The 18,439-nt window shown below is 49.1% G+C and overlaps 1 protein-coding gene across 3 annotated transcripts in view; it reads left to right on the top strand.

The window, feature by feature from the left end:
• The window catches only part of CLCN2 (chloride voltage-gated channel 2), a 76,825-nt gene that overhangs the window by 49,896 nt on the left and 8,490 nt on the right, over positions 1-18,439 (top strand). For 2 of the 3 annotated variants that reach the window (XM_060274340.1, XM_035133464.2), the window contains exons 13-22: positions 1,202-1,271; positions 2,984-3,094; positions 5,047-5,260; positions 5,537-5,670; positions 10,260-10,444; positions 10,669-10,774; positions 11,487-11,563; positions 11,718-11,777; positions 14,783-14,821; positions 16,399-16,503. In XM_060274340.1, coding sequence (XP_060130323.1) covers positions 1,202-1,271; positions 2,984-3,094; positions 5,047-5,260; positions 5,537-5,670; positions 10,260-10,444; positions 10,669-10,774; positions 11,487-11,563; positions 11,718-11,777; positions 14,783-14,821; positions 16,399-16,503 — 1,101 coding nt within the window. The remainder of the gene's footprint in view (positions 1-1,201; positions 1,272-2,983; positions 3,095-5,046; positions 5,261-5,536; positions 5,671-10,259; positions 10,445-10,668; positions 10,775-11,486; positions 11,564-11,717; positions 11,778-14,782; positions 14,822-16,398; positions 16,504-18,439) is intronic. The other variant, XM_035133465.2, reaches the window with a different exon arrangement.

The following is an 18,439-nucleotide window of genomic DNA, read 5'->3' as shown; positions in this document are numbered from 1 at the left end:
CAAAGGCCATCCAGTCCAACCCCCAGCAATGCAGGGATCCTGCCCCTACAGCCATCCCTGGCTGGGATCAAACCGCCAACCTTCTGCTCAACGGCAAGGTGCGCTTGGCCCATTGTGCCACTGAAGCAGTTGCCGGGAATCGCAAGCGGTAAGTGGCGAGAGTGGCTCGGGTCCTGCTCACAGCATTTCCATTGGAGCGTCTGGCTGGCTACTGCGAGAATAGGATGCTGGACTAGAAGGGCCATTGGCCTGATCCAGCAGGGCTTTTCTCAGGAACCACGCAGCATCTGTGAACAAGAGCTCTGCTGGTTACCGTCCCAGGACTCAGTTGGGCTTAGGCACCAAACAGTTGCCCTTGGGTCTTCAGGGCTGTGTTGCGGGTGGTACACGAGAAGCTGCTGAGGGGCCTAGAAAATGCAAGCACTTCTTCCATTTCCAACCCACCCTCTCCTCTCCTTCCTCTCTCCCTTCCCCCTGTACTAGCTGATTGCTAAAGTGCTGGAGTCAAAATAGCCCCTTCTCCTTTGCAGATAAAACCAACCAGTAGGGAATTGTGCATTTCAGACTGCAGCTGGTTCCTTCAAACACAGATTAGTCCCCAGGCACTCGGGTCTCCTTTGCTGGTTCCCAAACTTCCCCCAACAGGGACCGCTTGAAAATTGCAGAGGTGTTCCTGCCCGTTGTGGGAATTGTAATCTTCAGTCTCTTTTTCTGTCCTGGGGTTTGGGCCCTTCTCCTTTCTTCTCTCCCCCTCCCACAGCGCTTCAGCACAAAGAGGTCACTTGGTTTCCGCCGATAGAGCATTCCTGGTTCTCCCCTCCTGATAATGGACATAGAATCATAGAGTTGGAAGAGACCACAAGGGCCATCCAGTCCAACCCCCTGCCAAGCAAGAAACATGATCAAAGCATTCTTGACAGATGGCTGTCAAGACCTCCAAAGAAGGAGACTCCACCACACTCCTTGGCAGCAAATCCCACTGCCGAACAGCTCTTACTGTCAGGAAGTTCTTCCTAATATTTAGGTGGAATCTTCTTTCTTGTAGTTTGCATCCATTGCTCCGTGTCCGCTTCTCTGGAGCAGCAGAAAACAACCTTTCTCCCTCCTCTATATGGCATCCTTTTATATATTTGAACATGGCTATCATATCACCCCTTAACCTTAACATACCCAGCTCCCTGTCTCTTTGTTCTTTCCCCAGTTCTGGATGTCAGCCTTGGCCACTACCATCCCAGTGCCCTGTGGAGCCTTCATGCCTGTCTTTGTCATTGGTGAGTAGGAGACCTTCTCTGTGCTTCTGTGCAATGACCCTTAACCCTTCCCAGAGCGGATCAAGTCACCTTGGTGGCCAATGGGAACGGGACAGAAATTCGTGCCGTTAGTATTTTAAAAGTGACCCGGCCTAATTCACACTTGCCAGACCAATAAGCAAACTGAAACGCAGCCGTCTTTCGGAAGTTGCAGTTCTGCAACCAATGTTTGTGTGTGAAAGGTGCATATGGTAGTGAAAATGATTCACATTTTGCACACCAAATTCCATATGTTGGGATAAATGGCACAAAATTACATATTAGACAATGCATGCAAATTTTCGTTTGAACTTTGTTTTTGTTTTGTTTTTAAAAAAGGCCAACTGAGCGTAAGGTTGGAAAACTGATAGACTGAGAGTAACCCAAAATGACAGATATTCACCCACCCTAGTGACCACTAAAGCTATTTGTGGTGACAAGATTACCCATAATTCCTTTGTGCACGCTGAATAGCCATTCCTGCTCTTCCTTGTCCGGGTCCCAAGCCCTACATCCCGCTATTGCCATCTCTGTGTATTTTTTTATATATATATATAAAACAATGACAACACATATGGGGTTTTATTTTACTTAAAAAATTTTTTTGCAAAACTTAAAGAGCCAGGAAGATTTGCTGACAGGGACATGGGTATCCTAACCTCTGCAGGAACTCAAATTGCCTGTGGGCTCTTAGTGCCTGGATTTTTGCACATTTACTTTTTTATCATTTATTCATATATTAGATTTATATACCGCCTTCCGCCAAAAGATCTCAGGGCAGTTCACAAGATAAAAATACAAGATAAAAGTACAAATAAATAGTTAACCAGAAGCAACGTAACAAAAACCCCACCCCCTGCACAAACACATTTAAAAGGCCGTAGAAGATTAATCAGCCAAAGGCCTGATTAAAGAGGAATGTTTTTGCCTGGCAGCTAAAGGTGTGTGATTAAGGAGCCAGCTGAACCTCCTTGGGTAGACTGTTCCCCAAATGGGGAGCCACTGCAGAAAGGGCCCTTACTTTTTCTCTTTTTTTTCAATATGATTTTTATTAAATTTTCTGATTTACAATTTCAAATAAATGTTTTACTTACTTAAGATATCAGTGTCTTCCCTTCTTTTCTTTCCATGGTTCATTTTGCATATCTTATATCCCTGCATATTTTAGAAAAACTATATGAATCTGTTTTCCATTATTATATCCATCAAAAATTATTTATGCTGTTGAATTTATCTTAATGCTGCCGGCGGTTTCTGCTTGCGCACAATTATTTTCCACATATTCAATAAACGTTTTCCAATCTTCTTTCAACGTATGTTATTCTTGTTCTCTTGTTCTATGTTAAGTCTGCAAGTTGTGCATGTTATGTCAACTTAAGTTGCCAATCTTCTTTAGTTAGGACCTTGCTCATTTTCCATTTTGGGGCTAACGAAACACAGGCTGTAGTTGTTGCATACATAAATAACCTTTTCTGACACCTGGGGATTGCCGTCTGAATTATCCCCAAGAAAAAAGAGTCTGGTGGGGTTTTTTTTGGGGGGGGGAGGCCCTTTCTTGTCCTGCCACTCTCCAGACCTGACATGTAGGAGGCACGCAAAGATGGGCCTCAGATGATGACTGCAGAGTCCGGGTGGGTTCAGAGTGTTCCTCTGCTCCTCTTTCAACCATACTCTGCCCCTGTTTCTCTGGGCAGGTGCGGCCTTTGGGCGGCTGGTGGGTGAGAGCATGGCGGCATGGTTCCCAGACGGCATCCACACCGACAGCAACATCTACCGCATTGTGCCCGGCGGCTACGCAGTGGTGGGTAAGAGGCAGCTTCTCTTGTACCATTTCCAAAAGCTGGGGTGTTCAGATGGGGGTGGGTACTCCCTCATCGAAAGAGGGTCAGGGCGCAGTGACAGGAGCCTGGATGGATCAGAACAAAGTCCATCTTCTTTTCCCACATTGACAAACCTTGTGGGTGCCCACAAGGAGGGCTTGAGAGGAATAGCCCTCTTGGGCTGTTTTTTGTTCCCTAGCAAGTGGTATTCAGAGTTGCACTGCTTCTGATCTTGGAGACAGTGCATGCCAGTCACAGCTGGGAGCTAATGACAGCCTTATCCAAGGTGAATTTTGACACTGCATTCGACCTCTATGGCACAGGAGCCTTTGAAAGTGACAGGAGCTGAAACAGAGCTTCTGGATCCTCTCTGAGTGTCTCATTCAAACTGTGGATTTTCAGACACGGACCCCTTCCTCCACCACCACCACCTCTGCCGAGAACAGGGTGGCATAGTGGTTAGGGCCTGGGCACTTCCTGGTGAAGAAGGAACAATTGTTAAGCCACTCTGGGAATGGTAGCTCTGTGAGGGGCAAGACGGCTCTCCTAACAACTCTCCGCACCCTTAGCAGAACTACCACTCCCACAATCCTTTGGGAGAAGTCATGACTGTTTAAGGCGGCATCATCATAGTATAATGCAGGCATAGGCAAACTCAGTCCTCCAGATGTTTTGGGACTACAACTCCCATCATCCCTGACCACTGGTCCTGTTAGCTAGGGATGGTGGGAGTTGTAGTCCCAAAACATCTGGAGGGCCAAGTTTGCCTATGCCTGGTATAATGTGAATGCAGCCCACGCCTCTGCCTCTCCTTCTGTCACCATGGCCCTTTCCACAAACTGCAGCAGTCCAGAGGTTGGGAGTAGGGCCTTTGAGCAGGGTGTGTGGAAGCTCAGACCCAGGGGCCAGATGTGGCCCCCCAAGGCCCTCAGTCACTCAGGCCTCTCCTCAGGCCATGTCCCCATCAGCCCTGATTAACTGTCTCCTAGAGTGTCCTTTCTCCCAGCTGAAGCTCTAATAATTCCTCTTAGTTGCCTGGATGAAGAACAGAGAGGAGGGGTGTGTGTCTGTGTAGAAACTAGCCTGCTGTGCAAAGGCAAAATTTGCATGGGTTGCCCTGCCCACTTTTGGCCCTTGCCCCACCCACCACTGACATGTGGCCCCATAAGAGAGGTCTCCAAAAAGCATTTCCTCCCTTTCCCTCCCAGAATGCATGAGGCATTGAGGTGTGTCATTTCCGCTGGGGGTGCCTCTAGGCTCCCAAGAGCCATCGTGAGAGCTGGGCTAGGCTTGGCATACTGCATCCGACTTAGCCTGGTCCTTTGGGGTGGCTGGGGGCTTTCTCAGGCTCTTGCTTGCCTCTCTCCCCTGGTTGCTCTAAGACCTCCCTGCATTTCTGTCAGGATGCTGTCAGCGGCTCCCGGCTGGTTGCCCAGGAAAGTATAAAGACAAGGGAAAGTTTCTTACCGTCCTTTTTTATTTCAGTGTCACAGAGAGAGGCTATAAAACCCAGCCTCTTGGATAGTGTCATTGTCCCGAGTGAATCTCCACCCCCGTCTCTCCCACTTCCTCATTTGTCTCCTCTACGGGTGCTGCTATGTGCCCTCTGTCTTTGAGCTCTTTGCTCTCCTACCTTTATGGCTCGCCAGGTTCTGGGAGATGGGGGGGTCTGAAATGCTTTCTAAAGACACTGTGTCAGCCAGCTTCTGCCTCCTTCTCTCCCATTATTTCCTAACTTTCCCCCTCTGAGCTGTGACCCCCCAAAACCCCTGTTGTAAATCTATACTGTCTTCCTCTTCCTCCTCCCTGGAAGGGTCAGGATGGGGGGAGGCGGTCTCTACCATTCCTCCTCTTCTGCCCAGTCCCTGAAAGTTTCTGAGGCACCTGAGCGGACAGAGCCCTTGACACAGCTCACTCACATGCTTAACCCCCGCCAGGTGCAGCTGCGCTGTCTGGAGCCGTCACTCACACCGTGTCCACAGCGGTCATCGTCTTTGAGCTAACAGGCCAGATCTCCCACATCCTGCCAGTCATGATCGCGGTGATCCTGGCCAACGCCGTGGCCCAGAGCTTGCAGCCCTCCCTCTACGACAGCATCATCCGCATCAAGAAGTTGCCCTACTTGCCAGAACTGGGATGGGGACATCAGGAGTAAGTGTGCCTCTGTGTGTTGGCATGTTAGCTGTCAGGGACGGGTTGGATGCAGAGGAATTGTGGGAGGAACCAGCTGGGGAACCCCCAGGGGAGGAAGGCTCAGAGCCCAAAAAGTGGTGGTGGGATGACAGTGAATAGTCACAGGGAGAAGCCTGGGAGGAGGAGGTGTTGGGAGCTCAAGGGGCAACAGGGCTTAGTGAGCTGGGAGATTCGGCGGCGGAGAGAAGTGCAGAGATGAGTCAGGCTTCCTTCAGTGCCTCTTGTGTACTGCAGGAAGTACAATGTGCGCGTGGAGGACATCATGGTGCGCGACGTGCGCTACATAACCCTGAACTGCCGCTATCGCGATCTTCAGGATGTGCTGCATGGAACCAAAATGAAGAGCTTGGCTTTGGTGGAATCAGCTGGTAAGAGAGAGGCATGGCAGATCCTCATGAATACGTCTTTCCAGAGGAGTAGCCTCTGTGCTGGTCTTTTGCAGCAAAAAATATAGTCTTCTGGCACCTTAAAGACTAACAAATGGATACTCGGGTATATTTATCCTGGAAAAGAAGAGACTGAGGTGACATGATAACCATATCCAACTATCTGAGGAGTTATTACATGAAGAGTGGAGCAAGCTCGTTTCGGGAAAATTTTTAATGTCTAATGTTTTACAGTTTTTTAATGTGCTGTAAGCTCCCTAGAATGGCTGGGGAAACAAGATGGAAAGCCAGCCAGATGGGTGGGGTATAAATAACATTATTATTATTATTATTATTATTATTATTATTATTATTATTATTATTATTTCTGCTGCTCCAGAGGGTAGGACCTGAACCAATGGATTTCTGACAGTAAGAACTGTTTAATAGTGGAACAGACTTCCTCGGGAGGTGGCGGACTCTCCTTCCTTGGAGGTTCTTAAGCAGAGGTTGGATGGCCATCTGCCATGGATGCTTTAGCTGAGATTCCTGCATTGCAGGAGGTTGGGACTAGATGACTCCCGGGGTCCCTTCCAACTTTACAATGCTATGATTCTAGTCTTCTTTCCTAGAGTACAGTCCACTTCATTGGGTACAGGAAGTGTTATCCTCAGGTGCAGGTACATAAATACATAGCTGCTCGGAGGGGTTGTAAGAAGTGGGTGAGATCCTTGTTTCCCCCACCCTCAGCAGGCAGGTTTGCCCCATAGCTGCCAAGTTATCCCTTTTTTAAAGGGATTTTCCCTTATGCTGAATAGGCTTCCTCGCGAGAAAAGGGAAAACTTGGCAGCTATGGTTTGCCCACCTGTCAGCTACCTGATATAGTGACTCACAGACCAAATGGGGAGACCCAGCAGGCCTGATTAAGTAATTGTTGGGAGATTTCCCACCATTGCATTAAATAGATGCCATTCTCATTCTGGAACCTGCCAATTCCGCGTCCAATTGGAACAGGAATTCTGCTGAACAGTGGGGCAGGGGAGGGAACAGAGTGAATCTCCAAATCTCCACCTCTGTACAGCCAAGCCTCCTTTTTTTTATTGGCTTCGTTGAGTTCCTCATGCGTGTCTCTGCCTCTGCAGTGCTCACATAATGCAGGCAAATAATAAGCGTTGCACATCTACAATTGAATGTTTTCATCGATTATTTAATTGAAGGCCTCTTTCATGGTGACAAATTTAGATCCTCCAACTTCTCCTGACGCCTCTTCCAAGGCAGCTGATGTAATAGGCTATTTTCCTACACATATCGATTTAGTGAGTCGGTGGAATAGTTACCGAGATAATTTGGCCAAAATGATAACAAAATCAGAGCATTCAGGGCCATAGCTGAACTGGAAACATAACTGGACCAGAAACGTTTACTAATCCAATCACTGTCAGTAACGCAGCAGTCTTTTCAAATCCCTCTCAAGTTTGTTTTGCTTTTGTTTTAACATGGATGAAGCTTCAGTAGGTTTTTGCACCCTTAGAGGCACTGCCTCCATCCATCGTACACCTTGAGCAAACAGGACTTCCATATACACATTTTCTCCATTACTTGCTGGGCTCTTGGTACCCTCATCTGCAGACACCTCTTTGGAAGGATTCTGGAAATGTCTGTGGCCACTCATCCTGCTATGTGGAACTATAGAATTATATAATTGTAGAGCTGGAAGGTACCCCAAGGGTCATTTAGTCCAGGCCCCTGCAATCTCAACTAAAGCATCCATGACAGGTGGCCATCCAACCTGTGCTTAAAAATATCCAAGGAAGGAGAGCCCACCACCTCCCAAGGGAGTCCGTTCCAGCTCTTACTGTCAGATAGTTCTTCCTGATGTTTAGTCGGAATCTCCTTTCTTATAACTTGAAGCTGTTGGTTCAAGTCCTACCCTCCAGAGCAGGAGAAAACAAGCTTTCTCCATCTTCCATGTGATAGCTCTTAAGATATTTTAAGATGGCTATCATATCTCCTCTCAGTCTCCTCTTTTCCAGGCTAAACATACCCAGCTCCTTCAAGCGCTCCTCGCAAGCCTTAGTTTCCAGACCCTTGATAATCTTGGTTGCCCTCCTCTGCACACGTTCCAGCTTGTCAATATCCATCTTAAATTGTGGCACCCAGAACTGGACACAGCATTCTAGGTGTGGTCTGACCAAGGCAGAATAGAGTGGGGCTATGACTTCCCTAGAGCCACCACCTAGGCCAGGCACAGGCAAACTCGGCCCTCCAGATGTTTTGGGACTACAATTCTCATCATCCCTGACCACTGGTCCTGTTAGCTAGGGATGATGGGAGTTGTAGTCCCAAAACATCTGGAGGGCCGAGTTTGCCTATGCCTGACCTAGGCTGTTTGTAAGAGGAAACTACTGCCAGCATAGAACACCTTGTCTGTTTGATCTGCACTGGCTGATCATCTGCTACTGGGCAAATTCGAAGGCAGAGCATGACCATCAGGAATTTGGTGTTCACCACTGCCTCCTGTGGGAGTGAGTTTCACAGTATTTAACTCTGAGCTGTGTGAAGAGGGACTTTCTTTTCTCTGTCCTGATTTATTTGGCCTCATGATTGCAGTTTTTGACCGGTGTATTAATTTGCACGAGTTGTTCTGAACCTGACTAGGATTGCAGTTTTGTGGTTGCAGAACCTCCTCTTCCAATATGTGCATTCTGGGGGCCTTTTTACAGACTTCCCTCCAAAAACCATCTTGGCGAAGTGGCTATGCAGCAGCGCCCTCCTTTATCTGCCACCTTTTCATCCCTCCTCCATGCCACCTGTTGCTCCCTGTGAGATGCCATTGTTGTCCTGCCTGCCTGGGGCTTCATCCTCTCCTCCCTTTTCCTCCCAGCTTCATGCCAGACAGCTCCCCTGCTGTGACATCGATATCTTCCTGCTAGCCACAGCTATCATTTACGGGGCTACCACAGCAACAGGGACAATGCCGTGTTGTCATGGCAATTTGCAAAGTTTGATTGGGGGGGGGGGCAATGCTGACTGATTGGAGCCAGGCCCTGATAAGCAAGATAAGGAAGCTGGCAGGGAATACAGGTGTCTTCTATCCTCCATGTAAAGACCTAGAAGTTGTGCTGACCTGCCACACCAAAAAGCAAGGCCCCAGCTGTGCATTGTAGCCGCCCGTGGTTCACTCCCAGAATCCATTTGCAACAAGGCAGCACACACGCGAAGGCACAGCAGCAGCCAGCAACTCCCAGTCAAAGCTTCTGCATAAAAATACTTGGCTGCCTCAGAGGCATTTCTGAAGTATTGTGGTTCATCAGAAACTATCAGCGTAGCAAAGCGAGGATCATGCTTCAATACTCGCTCCTGTTACCGAGAAAACATTGCATTTGGACAGCTAGCCCCTTTCAGGAGAAAGGCACTCATAAATTCTCCCAGATGACCCATACCTTTCTACACAGAGGGGTGTTATTCTGTGTGTGGGTCTGAGGGTTTCCCTTCAACATGGAGCACCTCCACCCTCCCACACAAATTAGCCCTGTCGGTAGAGCATGAGACCCTTGATTTCAAGGTCAAGGTCGTGAACTCGAGCCTCACGTTGGGGAAAAGATTCCTGCATTGCGGGGGGTTCAGCTAGATGTCCCTCGGGATCAATTATATGGTTCTATGAAATGCCTGTATTCTGAAGTGGCAATGTTCAGTGATGCCTGCATGATGCACTTTCCCAAACATTTGAACCTGGTGTCAAGACTTCAGGGAATCCTATCCCTCCCACGGTGGGATGCTAAGAAGCAGAAAAAAACAAGAAGAGTTCTTACTAAGTAGTTTATTCAGTATTCACAGAGAGAAACGAAGGAATGTGGTCTCTCATAGGTATTGGTGTTGCTCCAAGTAAAGTCCCACCCGCTCAGTCACTCCTATTCTACGTCATCCCTGCTTCTGTTCTTTCTGCCTTTCTGATCTGCTACTCTCACGGCACGCCTGGTTGTGGAAGAGAGGGGATTAGGAATGTTTTCAAGAGACACTGAGTCTGTTAGCTGTCTCTCCCCCGGTGCTTCTTCCTCCTGCTGCTCCCCCAATATTTCCCAGCGTTTCTGCTCTGCTTCTTCTGAACTATGCCCTTCTGCAAACTGCTGTTCTAAATCTATACTGTCCTCATCTTCTCTGGAAGCTGCAGGCGGCTCCTGACACCTGACTAACACCTGACTAGCATGAGCACCTTTGGAGATGATGGTGTTGGGGATGGGAAGCACCCAATGTCACATTTCAGGTGCCTCCCCCAACACAGTCCTGTGCAAAATTTGGCCTTGCCGTTTCTCCTTGTGGAGGCAGGTTGCCAGTATCTCAGGTGGAGAAGGTACCAAAGTTGTGCTTCAGACAAGCTGGCAGTGCCCTGGGAACAGGAACCATTTGGGCTTCCTCTTTGACCCACAACATCTCAAGCTGTCCTTGATCTCCTTCTGCCTCTACCCGGTCTTGTCCCCTATCTCTTTTAAAAGCTTGCCATCTTGCCATCAAAGCACACGCCTGGTCTGTTAGCCAAAAAATGGCATCTCGGCCCAGAAATAAGCTCAGCCTGGTTTCCCTTGCCTCTGCAGAGTCCATGATCCTTCTGGGCTCCATCGAGCGCACGCAGATCGTGACCCTCCTGAGCGAGCAGCTGAGCTACGCACGCCGGCTCCACTACATGCGCGAGAAGGCCCAGGCCGACCGCCGAGCCACCGAGAAGGTTCCAGAAGGCGAGGAGGAGCACCAGACACCTGACACGGGTGTGCGCTTTCAGGTGGGCAAAGACCCAGGAGAGTGTTGTTGTTGTTTTTAGCATTTTGGCAAAATATGCTTCTCATTGAGGGCCTACGTTGGTTCGGAGGGGCAAAGAGCAGACGTAACTGAGGAATGTGGCGTCAACAGAAGAAGCAGCCCATGTTGCCTTGAGGTGCCAAAGCGATAGGGTCCAAGTCTTGATCCCTTTTGTAAACTCGTCCCTTTTTCTCCCTCGACACTCAGATCATCACCGAGGAATCCTCGTTTGTCCCGCCGCGAAGTGAGTCCCGTAAGCCCCTGAAGCCGGCACTAAAGCGAGCCTCCAGCACTTTATCCGAGAGCGTCTCCAGTGAGTCCTGTGTCCCCCATTAGCCCGACGGCAGGGGTCAGCAAACTTTTTCTGCAGGGGGGCCAGTTCACTGGGTTGGGGAGGATGCACCCCACCGGCGCTGGGTCTCGACTTGCGTGGAGGGGCCGCAGTCACTCCGCCGGGAAGGGCCCCTACCCCAGGGTGTCCATGACCGTGCTGCTAATGTGCCACCGCCAAGCAGCACAGAGGAGTCCTCCTCCTCCTCTTCCTCCTCCTCCTCCTCCCTCCTTGCAGGCTCTCTGATCCTGCTTCTTCCCACCCCTTTGCTTCTCCTCCTCCCTTCTCGGAGCTAGACTTCAACAAGGCACCCTGCCCTGCCTTGCCCTGTGCCTCGCCCCGATTGGAGCAGTGAGCCTTGGGAAGGATTGCCATTGGCCGCCGGCTCACGTCAAACTGGCCAATGAAGGGGAGGCCTGAGGTTGCTAAGGCTTCGGATTGGCCAGCGTCAGGGAAGTCTGAGCAACCTCGGAGCATGCTGGGAGATGTAGTCCCGGGAAAGCGCCTCTCCGCAGAGCTAAACCGGCGCAGCACAGTGACTGACCAAGCGGGTGGCAGGCTCCGTGGGCCGGGTTTACGAGCCTGGTGGGCCTTATCTGGCCCACAGGCCTTAGGTTGCCAACCTATGCCCCACAGTGTACCTTTCCAGTGAGGCCCCACTGATGCTTGACTCTCTCTCTCTCTCTTTGGGCAGCTGGGACTGTGGACCCCCCAGGCATCGCTCTGAGGAGCCTTTTTTGCGCTAACAGCACAACAGCCGAGTCAGCTGAGGTGAGGCCTTCCTCCTCTCCACCCCACCATGTGCCATGTTTGGGTCTGTTTCTGGGCAGAGGCTCTTCTCTTCCCCTGGGAATTATGTGCTAGCCGTCCCACACCCATAATTCCTCTCTCTCTTCCTTATTTTCTTCCCCCTTGGTAAAATAAGGATGAGAATTCGGGCCTGCCTGAAAAGCGCAAGTCGAAGCGTGTCCGCATTTCCGTGGCGGTAAGTGTGGGCCACGCCACGTCCATGCAACTCCCGCCCAGACAATCACAGGGCAGGAAGCCTTTTCCTCCCCCAAATGTGTCCGTCAAGGCCTGGGACTGTGCTGAAGGTTTTTTCCTTTCTGTTTTGTAGTGCCAGGCCCTCCAGCAACTGGGGCCTGCCCAAGATACTGAGAATAATAAGATTCCGGTTAGATCAGGCCAGTGGCCCATCTAGTCCAGCATCCTGTTCTTGCAGTGGCCAACCAAATGGCTGTGGGGAACCAGCAATCAGAATTCGAACACAAGAGCACTCCCCTATCCAGACTAAAGCTGGAGGTAGAGGGTACAAATGATCCCTCCCTTCCACGTGTGTGTGTGTGTGTGTACAGACACATACAAACACATCACTAAGGTGGAACAATGATCCCATAAAACCGTCATTTGAAATAAATGTGATTTGCACAAAAACAGTCCTGCTTCCCTATGACTTGGGACCCAATGATGTTTGGGGAGCAGCAGGTCCAAAATAGACAAAATCTCCCTCCCCACTTCCCTGAAGATCTAGCTCAGGGTTTCCCAAACTTGGGTCTCCCAACTGTTTGAGGACTACAATTCCCATCATCCCTGACCACTGGTCCGGCTAGCTAGGGATGATGGGAGTTGTGGTCCAAAGACCCAAGTTTGGGAAACCCTGATCCAGCCACTCCCTTAGGTGAGTTTTTCTTATTATTAAAAAGAAAAGAAAAGAATGTTTAAAAAGAGAACAAGAACTCTCCTCTGTGAATTTGCGAATCACTGCTTGGTAATCCTAAAGTCTGAATAAAACCTCCATGTTCAAGCACAGCATATCCCTGAATACCGTTGGAAGCAGAATGCTGGGCATGGCTGGACCTTTTGGTCTGATCCATGTGGGCGATTCGTACAAGGGAAGCAAGGTGCAGTGTTGGTCTGGAGTGAACCCAGGATTGCTCCCGATGCTATATTAGAAATGGTCCGAGGCCGCAGCTCCTTCCTCGGTTGACTGACTGGTGAAATTATCTAGCGCCACAGTGCGAAAGCAGGGCAACGGCACAGCCAGAGCCTTCAGCACAGTTCGGCCTCTTGTTTTGATTCATCTTTTCTCTCTTAGTGGCACCCCCCCCAAAAAAAACCCACCCATACCCCCCTCCCATTTATTTATTTTTACAAACTAACTGATTTATATAGTGATCTCTGCCGGAACAGTCAATCAGAAATCTCCACGGCCTTCATTCTTGCTTCAGAATCACTTATTTCCCCAGCTAATTCACGCCTCTTCCAACTCCTGTAGTGAAATCCTGCAACATTGAGATGATTTCTGTGATTCTGTGTGAGCTTCCAGAAACACCATGATTTGGTTGAGGTTCAAATTATCTTGTTGGGTTGTTGCAGTTGTTGCTTTGGCTACCCGTCCCTGGGTTTTTACACCAACTCAGCTTCTGCTGCCTGTTCTCTCCCCACCCGCCTGCCCCCCCCACCCGCCCCCACCTTAACCAAGAAGCACCAGAAGAGAGACTGATCTGATCTATTATTGAAGAGCAGGAATCCTTTTTGCTGCCAAGATGTGTGTTAAAACCAGAAGCTGGTTCAGCAAACCACACAGCTAAGTGTGTATCATAACACGCTAAGGACTTTTGAGGTGGTGGGGAAGCCTCTGGCAGTGGTTTGCTCAGCTTCCCTGGATTCTCACAGAGGTCTGGCAGCTATAAGGGCTGCCTCTTGGCTGAGTTAGTCTGGACCTGTGCAATGCAAACTTAAAAGAGGCATTTGCTCTCTTAAGGAACTCTGGGAACTGTGGTTTCTGTTAGGTTCGGTTCGGTATTTCTCAACCGTCTCTGACTGTCATTTGAAGAAATGTCCTCATCCTAGAGAGAGGGGGCCGTGCAAGCAGAAGGACCCAGGAAAGGAAAGAGAAAAGAAATGGGGAGCTAGGAAGCAGCCCCAAGGATTGAGATACTCCAGAGCTGAGAAAGAGGAGTCACAGCTCCTTGTAGAGTCTACCCTCAGTGACAAACCTGGTTTCTCTGACACACAGCATTTGGGGTGGCTCTGAGGCCTATCTATCTGCACATCAAGTATAAAAGGTAAAGGACCCCTGGACAGCTATGTCCAGTCAAAGGCGACTATGGGGTGCAGCGCTCATCGCGCTTTCAGGCCTAGGGAGCCGGCGTTTGTCCACAGACAGCTTTCCGGGTCATGTGGGCAGCATGACTAAACCGCTTCTGGCGCAACGGAACACAGTGACAGAAGCCAGAGTGCACAGAAATGCCGTTCACCTTCCCACCACAGCAATACTTATTTATCTACTTGCACTGGTGTGCTTTTGAACTGCTAGGTTGGCAGGAGCTGGCACAGAGCAACGGGAGCTCACCGTTGTGCAGATTCGAACCAACCAGCAAGCCCAAGAGGCTCAGTGGTTTAGACCACAGCGCCACTGGTGTCCCTGACCAAGTATACAGCAAACATTCACCTTGAGGGGCTTGTAAATCCTGAGCAGAAACCTACCTGCTGGCCAACACCAATCTACATTCCTGTGGGGAGTCAAGTCTCCAATTTACAAGTGTAGGAATATGAAACCTTTGCATGGTGAGAACTGATATTTACCACACTGAAGAGTCTGTTCCGGTGTAGTAAATAGGAGCTCTTTCCACAGGAAGGTGCCTTCAGACATTGCATTCACCAGGCAAAACCAGCAGGGTGAAAATTCACTTTGTGGTGGCTTTGCCGCATCAGAAAGTAATGTATGACTAGGGCTCAATTTAAACCAAAATGTGCACAGAAGCTTTTGATCTCCTTGCCCTCACAAATCTGGGGTGCACAGCTCTCTTCTTTGCTACCTACTACCCCTGGGTGCCCAGAAATTTCCACACCTCGTATTCTTCTGAAGTCAAGTTCACTCCCTTCCCCGTCTCCATCTCTTTCCGTTCTTGCTTGCTCAGCTCCACCCCCCCAATACCTTCACAGGGGGGCGTTGACAAATGCAACTCCTTTTCTCCCTCCTTGTAGGATGAATATGAAGTAGCTGGCGAAATGACCCCTGCAGAGGTGAGTACCCATCATTCGTAGGCCCAGGCAAGCAAAGAGGCACCCCTACAGTACAGAGCAGGTGGATGATGAAGGCCCCCTGTGTTGAAATTGTGCTGTGCCCTGACTTTTGCCCTCTTGGAGAGCTAACTCCTTGCGCCCCTAGAGGAAATAACCGCAAAATCCCAGCATTCCAAAAGATGGCATATAGCGTACAGCTTGGCTGGCTCAATTCACCTGGGTCAGTCACTGGCTCTGGTTGTCACTCCCCAGCCAAAGGAAATCACATGGCAGATAGTTAACTCTTTATTGTTAAAAGTGGACACTTACAGTAGTTTCCATGGCTCCAAATACCCATGCACACCCGCCAAGCGTCCAGGCAGCTTTCTCAGGTCTGAGCTCTATGGTGCAGCTGCAACAACCAGTGCCACTCCTGGCTTAAGTATCTTCCCCAGATGTGCTGTGTGCAAGCAGCCAGAGACTATGCCTGCCTGGAAGCGTCCTCTGCTCTTCCCTCTTCGATCCCCTCCTGGTTCTGGGACACAGTGGCGTGGGAGAGGGTGGGGAAGCACCCAGCCCTTCACTTGCCTAAACTGCCTCTTGCTCGTCTTTCTCCAGTGCTCCACTCTCCAGCTCTCAAGTTTCCTTTGCCTCTGACTCTTGGCTCCTGGCTGGTCCCCACAAATCACTGCCCCCCTCTCCCAAGTCAGACTCCAGCCTGCCTTCCCCCTGTGCACCCTCATCAGCGTCCTGCCAGCCCCCTGGCCCTGTTGGGATTTGGCTTTCTCCTGCTCCCTGTTGTATCAACATTGTGGTTGGGATCTTGTGGGCTAATACCAGAACTGAGGGCCACCCAAATGAATTTGAACAGCGGGTGATTCCTGCCAGACACAGAAGGAATTGCTTCTTCCCTGTGCAGCCAGGGGGTGAGGAACCTCAGGCCTTGACCCTGAATGTGGCCCCAAGCATCTCTGCCTGGCCCCCGAGACTTCCCCAGGCCACACCCCTTGCCAGTCCTACCCCATATCCTCCTTGAGTGCCTTTGCCTGGCTGGAATGTGTCCTTAAATTGCCTCTTGCTTGCCTAGATGGACAGAGAGAGAGATGTGTTCAGGTTTGTGTGCAGAAACGCCTGGCTTTTGTGCTGCTGAAGTGTGAACTTGCTATATAAAAGAGCCTCTTTTGTCTCTAGCCCTGCCCACATTTGCCTTTGGATCTGCCCACCACTTGCCATAAAGGTCACGCACCCCATTAGCCCATGAGAGGTTAATGCATTGCAGGGGGTTGGACCAGACGGCCCTCGGAGTCCCTTCCAACTCTACAGACCCCCACCGTGGCAAGATTTAAAAAGTCACGTTCCTGTTCATGGCTGCTGGGCATTGTGGCTGCATGCCGACTGCAGGAACAGCAGCTGCAATGCTCCTGAGCACCGAACACCATTCTCTAGCAAACAGCAGCAGAGAGATGGGCTGGGTGCTTTCCTTGGTTGGAAAGGAGGGGTATATATAAAATCACAGAATCTGGTCTGGCTTACAAGCCTGGCATGGCAGCTACAGGCTCCTCCTGGCAGACCCGTTAACTTGATTTGTCGCCTTTCAGATCCTGGAATGGGAGGAGCAGCAGCTAGAGCAGTTTGTCAACTTCAACAACAGCAAGATTGACCCAGCACCCTTCCAGTTGGTGGAACGCACTTCTTTGCACAAGGTGTGTGCACATTGCTCTGTGTGTGTGCTCTGATTCTGCAACCGTGCCACAGGCTATGAAAATGGCTTAGAACATTTCCTTGCAAGGTGTCCAAGGTCCAGGGAGACTTGGCCTGAATAAGATTTCAGAAGGGGCACGACAAAATGCTCCTGTGAATGTGTAGCTCCATACATCCTTTCTCTGGGTGATAAATGGTGCACAGCTAGAAAAAGATGTGCAATATGTAGATATACACACGCACACATATGTGCAGAACATGACACCATCCAGGGAAAAATAAGACATCCCCTGAAAATAAGCCATAGTATGGGGTTTTTTTAAGGAAAAATAAATATAAGACGGTGTCTTATTTTCGGAGAAACACGGTATATGTTTGAAAGTACTGTGGCGAAGATAAAGTATACAATAACTTTGATATGCAGTGTAATTTGGAAAATTAGGGAAACCATAGAGGGATGGGAGGGGGAGTTCAAAGTTAAATGATTGTAAATCGGAAAATGTTGTTTTAACTGTGTGTGTGTGTGTGTGTGTGTGTGTGTGTGTGTGTGTGTGTGTAAAAAGGGGGGACACAAACCAATATTTGTAGTTGGGCCCGAAAGCATGCAGGTAATCGCTGAAACTTACCGGAAGAGTAAGAAATCAAGATAACAAAGTTTTTATAAAAGAATGGAAATGGTTTATTGAATATTTACAGATAAATTGTAAACAGATAAGAACATTGGCAGGATTCTTGTAATAACCTGCAGTTTCATAAGAGTATATATTTAAAGAAGATGAATAAATGAGCAAATTAAGTTACTTTGGATATGCAGAAGATATTAAAAATAAAGTTAAAGAACCGCAGAAAGAGGGGGAAGGAAGTCAAGTTTTGAAATGTCAAAATGATTGTAAAATTAGTGAAATGTATAAACTTGAAACGTATAAATAAAAAATGAAGAAGAAGAAGAAGAAGAAGAAGAAGAAGAAGAAGAAGAAGAAGAAGAAGAAGAAGAAGAAGAAGAAGAAGAAACATGCAGCTAACCAATGCAACTGGTTAACTGGTTCAACTATAGTTGTATGTAAGAAGAACGTGGGTGCTGGATCAGGCCAAAGGTCCATTTAGTCCAACATCATGTCCTCACAGTTACCAACTGGATGCCTGTGGAAATTCTGCAAGCAGGACCCGAGTGCTACAGAAGTAGAATGTAATGTCTTCCGAGAGAATGACCTCCAAGTGCCCCATGATATTCTTGTAAAGAAGCTGGTAAAATGCGGGCTAGACAATGCTACCATTCAGTGTATTTTTAACTGGCTGGCTGACCGAACCCAAAGGGTGCTCATCAATGGCTCTTCTTCATCCTGGAGAGAAGTGACGAGTGGGGTGCCACAGGGTCTGTTTTGGGCCCAGTCTTATTCAACATCTTTATCAATGACTTGGGTGATGGGCTTGAGGGCATCCTGAGCAAGTTTGCAGATGACACCAAATTGGGAGGGGTGGCTAATACCCCAGAGGACAGGATCACACTTCAAAATGACCTTAACAGATTAGACAACTGGGCCAAAGCAAACAAGATGAATTTTAACAAGGAGAAATGTAAAGTACTACACTTGGGCAAAAAAAAAAAAATGAAAGGCACAAATACAGGATGGGAGACACCTGGCTTGAGAGCAGTACATGTGAAAAGGATCTAGGAGTCTTGGTAGACCACATGAACTTGACATGAATCAACAGTGTGATGTAGCAGCTAAAAAAGTCAATGCAATTCTGGGCTGCATCAATAGGAGTATAGCATCTAGATCAGGCATCCCCAAACTTCGGCTCCTCCAGATGTTTTGGACTACAATCCCCATCATCCCTGACCACTGGTCCTGTTAGCTAGGGATCATGGGAGTTGTAGGCCAAAACATCTGGAGGGCCGCAGTTTGGGGATGCCTGATCTAGATCAAGGGAAGTAAT

Source organism: Zootoca vivipara, chromosome 5 (genome assembly GCF_963506605.1).
Source record: "Zootoca vivipara chromosome 5, rZooViv1.1, whole genome shotgun sequence".
NCBI classification, from domain to species: Eukaryota; Metazoa; Chordata; class Lepidosauria; order Squamata; family Lacertidae; genus Zootoca; species Zootoca vivipara.
This window is presented reverse-complemented; position numbering and strand designations above follow the sequence as displayed.